Genomic DNA, 10,707 nt, shown 5'->3' with positions numbered 1-10,707 from the left:
CGAGATATAATAGGATTGTCTAAATCCACTGATCCAAAGCTTGTTCATTATGTCTCAAAATGCGCCAAGGCGGGGGCAATGAACCAATGATGTAGCACCCATTTGTTTGCTATTTCAACAAGTATTTTTTAAGTGCTTCACTTTGATGAAACTGCGATTACGATTCATTGTAATTAGAGTTCATAGAAAAATATCCCAGCGATAAAAAGGCTCCCTAAAATTATTCAGTCTTCTGTGTCTATTCCTCATCACTGCTAAAGCTCAAACTGTCGCTGCTCGAGCTGCTCGCATCTTCGCCAATCCTGGTTCGGGTGAACCACGGCTGAACAGGTAGCCTTTGGAACCCCTGATTGAATCCGGACGAAGTAGCGACGCTGTTGGCGCTGCTCGACGAACCACCGCTGCCTCCGATTCCCGCGGAAGCTGCTGCGGCTGCTGCGCTTGCGCTGGCGACTGGAATGCCCTCTATGAAGCTTGTTGATGCTGCGCTGGCGGCGCTGGCGGCGCTGGAACCCCCAGCGCCGTTCGATTGGCTACCGGAAGTCGCACCTGCGACCGAATTGTACGGGTAGCCCTTGCCGTCGAATCCGCTCGATTGAGACTGCGCGTTACTTTGACTCTGCGCCAATCCGCCTTGGGCCTGCGAATTGCTTTGAGAATTCGCAAAGCCACCGTTTCCGCTGCTTTGAGCAGACGCCTGACTCTGAGCGTTCGAATTGAACAGCCCATTCGGATTCAAACCCTGCTGTGCGAATCTGTAACACAAGGAGGTAGTTCAACGAACGGTTTGCAATCAGTTTTCGGGTCAGTTCCCACCAAAGCTCCACCTTCAGCACCTCGAAAGCAGGAAGTTACGGAAAGTCCAACGTCACAACTTACACATACTTTGTCCTGAAACGAAGAGACTTTCCGCAGCCAAAATGGAAGATTTTCTGATTTTAAGAAACTCACCCGGGTCCCGCTTGCTGATAGTTTTCACCGAATCCCTGCGCGCTCGCCTGGCTGTTGGCGCTTACTGATCCACTCTGATCACGACCAGGACCGAATGAGGGTGGTGGATTGTTTACGGGGTAAAATCCGACTTGGCTCGGACCAGCGAATGGCGGCGGTGGATTTCCGGGTCGAAATTGACCCGGTCCGCCGGGTCTATCGGGTCCATCGCTCCTGTGGTTTTGGACACCAGCGTTACTCTGGCTGTCGGCCCAAGCATTTCCATGACCGTCGAAACTGGCTTCGCTATGACTCGCTGCGTGTGAGGACAACTGGTCAGGGAAATAGAAACCAGAATCCGACCGAGCTGTGGAAAATTCATTTTTTTGTAACTTTCCATCACAATCTAGATAGTCCAGAACCAAAAGTAAGTCCAAATGATGTCTATGACCTGTTGTTTGATGTCTGAAGACCCAATGTCGTTACAGACACCTTTTGGGGTAAAGACATCGTTTCCAGGTAAAAAAAAACGGGTCATAAGACATCTGTTTAACGACTTTCAATTTTGTACTGTCTGAAAATTGGTATACCGATTCAAGTTTCTTAATATGTGCAAACGAATGCAGGAGTGTGGCTAAGGAATATGGTACTGAGAACTGGGCTATATAGCTGGTTGTTTCAGGTTAATTGTGCGAATACGAAAGAACAGATAATTTGGTAAAAACTGCGAGGCTCTAGTTTCTGCAAATGAAATAAATTAATTATGAAAAATATGACGAAAGAGGTGTTTTAGAATTAAATATAGTTCACTTAGAATAATGCATTTTTGCCACCAGATATCGCGACGTTATATTTTCATTTCCAACAGTTCAAGACATAAGACCGTATTTTTTTATGGAATATGATGGAGTGAACGACCGATGTGCCTCTAGATAGTTTCTACAATGTCCGTCACCGGGACTAGAGGCGCTTGATGATGCGTTACGGCTAATTGCCGACTTATGAATGAAAATAAGAAACAGAAGAAACTTGAGGCGAAGCGAAGAGCCTCGGTTAGATATTCAGCGATGACGGGTAGAAAAGTAATATAATATTAAAGAGAAGGTATGAAAAATAAGGAAAGAAAAAGTTCCGTTCATCTTGGCCCACAGGTTCTACTTGAAAGTTCAGTTTCTTTACAGTATTCAAGTGATTTTTTTTATCACTTAGGTATACATATAGCCACGAATAGTTGAGTTTAGTGCTGAACGCGATGGGACTCTTAATAAGCACATATTAATATGCATGCATGGTCGGTGATTGCGCAATATGTTTTTCGTATTTTTTTCTGTTTCGTATTTGTTCGTGTTGTTTATTTTTCATTGGTTTCCAGAAAAAGCCACTTAACACTAATTTATGACTATATTAAGCAGTGAGTGTGAGATTGTATATACCGATGGGTATTCCTCTGCCCAATAAACACAAATGCTATTCATATTGCATTAAATTTATTACTTTGAAGCTGAAGCAAAGGAAGAAGAAGAAGATGATAAGGAAATTGTGGTCTCTGGTTTTACCTGATACAATGAATATTGCCAACGCGAAGATTATCTTCATTTTGCTCGTACGTGTTTTTTCTTCACTTCGTAAGACCGTGTACAAAATATTTGCCCTCAGCAACAATAAATTATTTTCATTTCCTCACTGTCTCTCTTGGAGAAAATTCTTTTCCGACTTTCGTTCTTTTTTTGGAATGTCACGTGGGTATAATCACTGTGAGACTAATCGTCTCGAGTGGATTGGGCCAAGTAGACGGCTGTCATATGACTGAAGCATCATCGGTGTCCGTCTCCAGTTTTATACCCGATTTCTGTGTCGTCTCTCTATTTCTAAACCTGTGTACAGTGTACATACCTGTGTATATGCGTGGGCATAACGCAGAGGAAATAATATTCCGTTGGTGCAGACGGCTCACGGCCGAAATTCCGACGGTTGACCGCGTCGTGGTTTCGACCCTATATGCATAAAAGTTCGTCTGTACGCTGGAGGAAATCCCCAACCGTGCGAAAATAGAATGACATTTCTGAATAAGATAAAAAGGAAGAATAAGAAGCGCTGTTAATATAAATGGTTGATAGTTTGAGCTAAATCGCTTGGCGCGGTGAAGTGGAATTATGAATATGTATGAGGTTCGTGAAATTCGAACGACTACAGGTAGACAAATCGACGCTGCTGTGAGTGTGAAAGGCCGGAGCTGGTCTTCCTCGCCCGTGTATAAACTTGAAAGTGAACGAGTTCATTGGCAAGGTTGCATTATAGCATCGTGGTGAAACCTGTGTGTAATCAACTCAACCACCGTGCAACTGACAATCATATCACCATGAAGGACGAGGCCGGTGCGAGTCGCTGGAGTTTGAGAATCCAAAGACTTTTTGAATCGTTCTTATCGCGAAAATTAGCAAGTCGCAGTGATTTCGACTTTGAAAAATAGTCCTTAGTTGCGAATTCGCGGCTTATCAAGGTACTACTGAAAACGGCCAACAGTTGTGGTGCTCGAATGTGCATATCTAATGGCGTGTCCCGAGGGAAGTACAAACTTGAAATTTCACCTTTTTAAATCGAAAAAAGTAGTAAGCGTGATTCAAGATTGAATGATTAGAATCCGAGAAGTTAAATAAAATCGAATATAGTTTTTTTACATTATGATCACACCTAAATTTAGGTGAGAATTTTTCGAACAGAAATTTCTTCTAAAATGTAACACGACTGTCTCCGTATTAATTAATTTTTATATGAAAAAACAAACGAACTGATGTAGTACCATTTTTTCAAACCGACGTTAAAGCGTGCGCTAATTCCCGGGCTCATGACGTATGCTCTTGGACAACCACAATGGCACTGGTGAATGCAGTGACGGAAGTGAAAACTTTCAGGCGGAATACTGGTTTTTTCCGCATTAGATTAAGAGGATAGAGAATGCTAATTAAAAATATCGGGAATGATTAGCGCATGAATAATAGCAATGCTAGAGGCAAGTGACCCTCGGTATCGTTTCTCTAGCGTTGAATTTATGCCATCATCATCATCATTATCATCATCATATACGCCGTGCTAATCACCTCGGTGTATTTAATTCGTTAGCGAATGTCTTGTATACCGGGAAGTTAAATGAAAATACGATATAAGGAGATGTATTTTTTATTCTTTCTTTTATTATAGCCGGCGGTTATAGATTGCGGTGAACAGATCACCGCATTTACATAATGCCTATTCATACAAGATTAGACATGTAGTTATATGATTAATGATCGATCTGTGAAACAGAAATGAATTCATTCTGCAGATAATGGAACAAGAAATAAGTCAGGAATACATTTTAGCTTTTTATTTTTTCAAACATCTTCATTTATCACAATCGATTTCGAATTGACTTATATAAAATTCAAGGATAAACATTCATCGTAATCGTAATAATTATTATTCGCTAGCTATCCTATCGTGTAATTTCTAGTTATTCAGAGTGGAATACAATAATTGCTTCTGATTTTTTTGCCCATAAATCGTATGTGCGTATCCAAGTTCTAGATCTTTTTTTTGTAGAACTTGTTGCGATCGCCGATCGTGCATATATCATCACTGTTTTAGCGCCCCTTTACTCCCGGCAACTGTCTTCCAGTGTAGCCTGGAAAGAAGAATAATAAAGTATAAATTATACGTGAGGTAAAAAATCATCGAACCATCATCAGCTTATCTGGGTATTCAAGCTTAAAGGTCATCATGGTCTACTAACTGCCTGCATGGCTGCTTGCGGAAGCTGAAGAGCCGCTCCCACCCCCGGAAGACCAGCTGCTGCTATCACTCTTGCTCCGGCTGTCACCGACGCCGGAACTTGAGGCTTGGCTGGAGCTGGAAGACTGGCTACTTCCTGCGTCACAATAATGCTCAATTACGGTAAATGACTTCGAGAGATTTTATCACCTGGACATTAAACTCGATCTCGTTTAGTTTTCAACGTATACATGATCAATTGCTGAACTGTGAAAATGCGCATTAAATTGATCCTAACCTCCATGGGCACCGGCTGAAGCTTCGCTCTTTGATGTTGCCAAGGAACTGGCCTCAGAATCGCCGATGGCACCAAAACTTTGACCTTGACCATGACCTTGAACACCCTGGCCCTCCTTGAATCCTGCCCCAGAAATCAAACCTGCTCCGCTACCGGAAGATCCATGATCGAATCCTGCGGCGTGTTGGCCTCCACCGATTGCCGCCCCATTCGTGGAACCTGCTCCGCTACCGGAAGATCCATAGTCCAATCCTGCGGCGTGATGGCCTCCGCTGATTACCGCCCCATTCGCGGAACCTGCTCCGCTACCAGAAGATCCATGGTCGAATCCTTCGGCGTGTTGGCCTCCGCCGATTGCTACCCCATTCGTGGAACCTGCTCCGCTACCGGAAGATCCATAGTTCAATCCTGCGGCGTGTTGGCCTCCACCGATTACCGCCTCATTCGTGTGACCTGCTCCGCTACCGGAAGATGCATGGCCGAATCCGTCAGCGTTGTGATTCTGGCTGATTCCCACCCCTTGAGCCAGACTTCCGGCGCTACCGGAAGATCCTTCGCCGAACACTCCGGGGCCTCCATTGATCGCGAGTCCTGCTCCCTGTTGATGTTCCTGATGATGGTGATGGGCGTGCTGATCGCCCTGTCCTGGGCCGTGTGGAAAACCTGGGACGTGATCATTACTGTCGAATGTCAACCCTTCGCTGGTTTTCGGAGGTCCAGCAATGTCGTGAATGTGGCCGTCATGCCCGTGGCTTCCAGTTTCAGCGTTGGCGGCGGCGTTGGCACCACTGTGGCCACCAGCTGAACCGATTCCTGCAGCCTCCGCGTTAGCATTTGCTTTAGCACCTGCTCCGCTTCCGCCGAGGCCACTGCTTAGGTTTTCAGCATGTGCGTTAGCTTCTGCGGATGCTGCTCCGTCTGTTTCAGGTGGGAGAAAAAATCAAAACTTACATTAGACTGGCTGGGATTCCGGAGAATCGAAGAATCTCGCTGGAGCAAAAAACAAAAAAGCACAGGAAGTTTATTGCAGAAAAAATCATTATCAGAACTTTTTTCACTGCTTCGAGTTTAATAATCCCTAGAAGAAGTTCGTCGGTTCAAATTTTCCCTTACTAAAATAAACCATTGATTGTGAGATCGAAAAACCGAAAATTTTCGAATGATTTCAAATCCAAGGATCTACTCCGTAATTAACCGATCTCTAGATTCTGATACATTTTTGTTTTACAAAATCTGAACCGTCCGTGCGTCAAAGTGCATAAAGAGAAAATGGAAATAAATAACCCCGATTCTGCGAATCAAGAACGATTGCCAATCAGCGATCGATTCTCACAATATTCAACGATCCCCCGATTATTCGGTGGCAAATTTTCAGAGTAAAAAAGCGTCTGAAGAAGTGGTACTAGCAGAGTTTGCGAGAGACGGACCATCCTTTCGCACCGTTAACACTTTGGCTAATGAAACAGATCATGCTAAGCGCAGGAAGATCAGGAATAACGTTACCGTTTCCCCACATTTTTTATTTTTTTTTTTTTTATTCTCGTCACGCTAGTCAATCTTTTACGTTTTTATTTTTAACTTACCCTCCGCGTCGCCTCGATGATGGTGTCCGTGTCCGCCGACGGCTCCCTTCACTCCGTAGCCACCTGGAACAGCGACGTGAAAAAAAAGAACAAAAAAACAAAAACAGAATTAATGAAAAATGAAAAAGATCGGGACGAACAATCGAGCGGTAAATTCGCCAATTCTTGTTTAGGTAGCGAGCGTTAACGAATCACTGTTATTATTTTATTATGCTACATCCGATTCTATTCATTCGATGGTGATCCGGAAACCCTCGTTTTTGTACCAGGAGGATAGATAATGAGCAATTTTTAGAGCGGAATATTTTGAATACTTGAGTTTTATTTTTGTTTTACTGGATTTCGAGGTTTATTTTGGACGTACCTGGTCGAGCGGAAACTGTGGCGAGGAGGAGGCTCAATCCCACAACTGCTCTCCCGTCGAGGATCATCATCTTGCTGAAAATGAGTTTTATATCTTTGGGACTCTGGCGCTGTTCGTTGCTGATCTTCTTAATCGTAACTCTGCGACGCTATGCCAATACGATCTTGACCGATGGCTTATATACCAATCTTGGCCAACTTCTCCCACCAGTGAAAGGACGATGCAGAAAGGTGAATCGGCTTACGGGCTTATGCCGAAGATCGATAATTCGATCATACTCGAATTGATCTACTGCTAAATTTGCAAAACGCTTTCGGCAATGACCACGAAGACGAACGATAAGAGGATGGTCGAAGAGGCTGAAGAAAAAAAAGGCGTTTTTCACGAGGATCAGTATGCATTACTTGTTATATTTATCTTCTTCTTAGTTTTCTTTGTACCCAAACTAATTTTTGTCACGATTGATGTTTGATCGGTTTTAATGCCGCGCTGCGATACACGTGTACTTCAGAAATTCATGACGTTACAGGTTTTTCTCGATATATACTGCGGTAGAACGGTTTGAAAAATATTCTTAATCTTACACGTCTGATCATAAGTTTACGGCTATTGTGAAATTCTGTAAAAATGAAGCTTCTGCTATGGACTGCAACCTTGTCTGGGTAAATATGGCTCCGCGGCGAGTAAACAGCTGATTGTTTCCGTGGAATTACAGGATTATCAAGGCCCCTAAAACTTCGTGCAAGCTGTCAGCATTTCATTGATTCATATTATTTTGATACGGTGTAAAAAATTTAGTTGGAAAAACAGACATTAATTATTAAATATAAACTGGTTTGCAGTATATATTTCTGGGAAATGATGTCGTCCTCATATTTCCCGGATCCTGACAATGAAATTAAAGTTTAAGGTAACGATTTAAATACGATTTGGCTCTGCAGAACCAAAAGGGCGTATCTACAAAAAAAAAAAAATTCTCCAAAGTTTTTTTTCCCATTTTTTTCCATAGATTTATACATTATGCACATTTTTAAGTTGATTCGGGAGGAAAAGTTTTTGAAACGCTCTTTTGGCATTAGTAACTCGATATATCATCTGCTCAGCTTCACAAGCAGTATAGATCAAATCGATTCACAGTTACAGACCTTCATGCGTGAGATTACTGCTCATGAGAATAGCTGAGTAACAAACTCGACGAGAGACCGAGATTATGATAGTCAAGGCGACTTGCTATATCTCGAATATCTAATATCTCCTTTGTACGCAAATCTGCAGGCGAAGAAGAAGAAATACATGAGTTATGATAGCAGTATGTGAAATGCGCATTCTCGTTACCCAGCCTACTGCATAAAGCTGCTTTATTATTAATTACGATAATTATTGCTGTAGATACATGACCGTTAGAACTATTTACCAAGTATGTAGCATTAATGTATATTCTTATATCTCTGCCACATCGTAAATCCTGTCTGTTATATTTTCCCCGAGGCTGTTGAATTCTTAATAGCAATTACAAGAATTGCGTCTTATGTGTAAATTGCAATTACCGTACACCCGCAAAAAAGCATTCAGAACTTAACGTGTACAGCTATTTACTTGATTTATGTAATAACACACTGAGCTGGAACAAAATAGAATCGATTTAGATAGTGTTCCGCAAAGTGTTTGTCATGCGCACCATTTGTAATAGATTAATATTGCAAATTCGATGCTTTTGTTGGCGTTCCCCGAACAGCTGACAGATCTTTTATTTATCGTTATAATTATTATCACCAATTTAAACTCGCCATTTTTAGATTAGAAAAAGTATTCTCGTAAGACAACCGTCCGCCTTTCGAGGTCAAAAATATAATTACACTTCTGAGTGAACGTCTAGTTAATACCAATCTATCATTATTATTAATGATTTACTTTTTATACTTACAACTAAATAAATGTATAAAAATTAATGAAATTATGAAAATAATTTCTATTTACGATTACATATTAAATTATCACCATCGTTTGCTGAAATATGGCCGAAGAGAAGAAGCCATATAAATCGGCGATAATTCATGCCGCGTGTGCGTACGCATTATGCCTACGTATTCGAGCCGCAATTATCGTATATTTAGATGATAGCTAAGTGGCCGTAGAACGTGTTTATAAAATATAAGTACATATCTACCGTAAAAATGACTTTTGACAGATTTTCCTTGACTAACAATAAGCAAAATCTCGAATAATATTTTGGCGATGTGTCAATTGCGCTAATAAACGTCGTTGTCGTAACAGTTTGTTGGTTAAGAGTTCTCATGAATATCGAAATTATATCGTGTCCGTGTAGACATTGGAGATATTCGAAGAATCATTCGAAACAAGCTGCTCTCGCCTTAAAATCTCCAGACGCTGTTTTGCCGAGAAGAGAAACAAGATTTGAGAATCATAAAAATAAGAAAATCTGACATATTTCAAGGTCCAAGGAGTTCCAAGTATCGTGCGTAGGTAAATGTGCGGTGAATTTGCTTGTCGATAAGATGTTTGGTAATCAACTCGTTACGGATTGTTGCTGATGATGAAAAACATGCACAAAGCTTCGATGTCGGAAATCCTAATGATTCTTGGTAAGTTGCCTTTACACGACAAGGTGTTACAGCTCATAATCAACTTCTAAATTGGAAGTATAGGCAAGAAATGGAAGACTGAAAAATAATGTAAGTGATTGATGTCCATGTGGATAATAAAAAAAAAAAAGAAAACAACGAACACAATAATTCTTGGCGATCGCGCTGCTACGCAGAAGTCCGCACTCAAGATTGATGTTGAATAGTTTTAGGGTCATTGCCACCTGAGATGAGGACTCTTGATACAATGACCCGTTCAACTGGTTGAGCGAGTATATAATAGTAGACGAATATCTGTGTGTGATTCACGAGTGAACGGGCAATATTTACCGATGATAATACTGAATGACGGGTGGATCATTAGAAGGCATTCATGAATATTGATGTGCGTACCAATATATGTAAAGTATGAACCGAACGAGTGAATGACACGTGATTTTTAAGAGACTTTGTGAGAAGGTGTCTATTATAGCGTTTTTCCAACGATCAGTGGATCACAGCAACAAGATAGACGCTAGCATTGCGATTGAAGTCCTTCATTGATCACGCTTTTAGTTAGAATCATTGTCGTAATCCAGTCTCAGTATTATGAAACCCTGAAGAATCAATTGTCATGGTGAAATAACGTCGGTCGAATTACTCTAGAGATGGTCATGCAAATCAATTCCGAGACGAGAAATTTTCGGCTTCGAAAATGACCAAAAAAGTAAGGCTAACCCCTTTGGATTTTTGGCGAAAATTTCGACTATTCCGAAAAGTGCTGCAATCAATTTTTTCAGGCACTATTTCGACGTAATTTTGCGAGAGGAATCGATTAAGCGTAGTCCCAATACGCTGCGAGCGATAGCTGAAAAGTTACGGCCAAAAAACTCCTGATTTTCATCGCCGTTTTTCTGCTGCTGGTCCTACGCTCTTTTTGATGTGTTTTCTGAATTTCTGGGGGTCGAATTACTCTAAAGATGGTCATGCGAATCGATTCCGAGACAAGAAATTTTCGGCTCCGAAAATGACCAATAAAGTAAGGCTAACCCCTTTGGATTTTTGGCGAAAATTTCGACCATTTCGAAAAGTGCTGCAATCAGTTTTTTGAGGCACTATTTCGACGCAATTTTGCGAGAGGAATCGATTAAGCGTAGTCCCAATACGCTGCGAGCGATAGCTGAAAAGTTACGGCCAAAAAAC

At 41.6% G+C, this 10,707-nt stretch overlaps 2 protein-coding genes across 3 annotated transcripts; both read right to left on the bottom strand.

Moving 5' to 3' along the window:
* Positions 1–235: 235 nt before the first annotated feature.
* Positions 236–2,921, bottom strand: LOC124411976 (spidroin-2-like). Its single transcript, XM_046891566.1, has 3 exons — positions 2,487–2,921; positions 952–1,297; positions 236–755 (listed from the first exon to the last, which is right to left on the bottom strand). Exons 1-3 carry the CDS (start codon positions 2,524–2,526, stop codon positions 239–241), a joined length of 903 nt encoding a protein of 300 aa, XP_046747522.1. The 5' UTR covers positions 2,527–2,921; the 3' UTR covers positions 236–238.
* Positions 2,922–4,279: 1,358 nt separating this feature from the next.
* On the bottom strand, positions 4,280–7,087 carry LOC124411226 (hyphally regulated cell wall protein 1-like). 2 transcript variants are annotated; one of them, XM_046890223.1, is made up of 6 exons: positions 6,923–7,086; positions 6,559–6,621; positions 5,195–5,893; positions 4,976–5,116; positions 4,700–4,834; positions 4,280–4,591 (listed from the first exon to the last, which is right to left on the bottom strand). In XM_046890223.1, the coding sequence occupies exons 1-6, from the start codon at positions 6,990–6,992 to the stop codon at positions 4,551–4,553; spliced, it is 1,149 nt and encodes a 382-aa protein (XP_046746179.1). In that variant the 5' UTR covers positions 6,993–7,086; the 3' UTR covers positions 4,280–4,550. The 2 variants fall into 2 exon arrangements, with proteins under 2 accessions (XP_046746179.1, XP_046746177.1); XM_046890221.1 differs by having other exon boundaries at positions 4,976–5,893; positions 6,923–7,087.
* Between the last annotated feature and the right edge of the window lie 3,620 nt (positions 7,088–10,707).

Source organism: Diprion similis, chromosome 10, assembly GCF_021155765.1.
Source record: "Diprion similis isolate iyDipSimi1 chromosome 10, iyDipSimi1.1, whole genome shotgun sequence".
In the NCBI taxonomy this organism is placed as follows: Eukaryota; Metazoa; Arthropoda; class Insecta; order Hymenoptera; family Diprionidae; genus Diprion; species Diprion similis.
The sequence above is the reverse complement of the archived record's forward strand: the minus strand, read 5'-3'. Positions and strand labels throughout refer to the sequence as shown.

Coding starts and splice junctions, on each gene's coding strand:
- LOC124411976 (XM_046891566.1), bottom strand. CDS start 2,526: ATGAAGATAATCTTCGCGTTGGCAATATTCATTGTATCAG. Junction 1,298..2,486: donor GGCAATATTCATTGTATCAG/GTAAAACCAGAG, acceptor AATTTTCCACAG/CTCGGTCGGATTCTGGTTTC. Junction 756..951: donor TATCAGCAAGCGGGACCCGG/GTGAGTTTCTTA, acceptor CTTGTGTTACAG/ATTCGCACAGCAGGGTTTGA.
- LOC124411226 (XM_046890221.1), bottom strand. CDS start 6,992: ATGATGATCCTCGACGGGAGAGCAGTTGTGGGATTGAGCCTCCTCCTC. Junction 6,622..6,922: donor CACAGTTTCCGCTCGACCAG/GTACGTCCAAAA, acceptor TCGCTGTTCCAG/GTGGCTACGGAGTGAAGGGA. Junction 4,835..4,975: donor TTCAGCCGGTGCCCATGGAG/GTTAGGATCAAT, acceptor ATTGTGACGCAG/GAAGTAGCCAGTCTTCCAGC.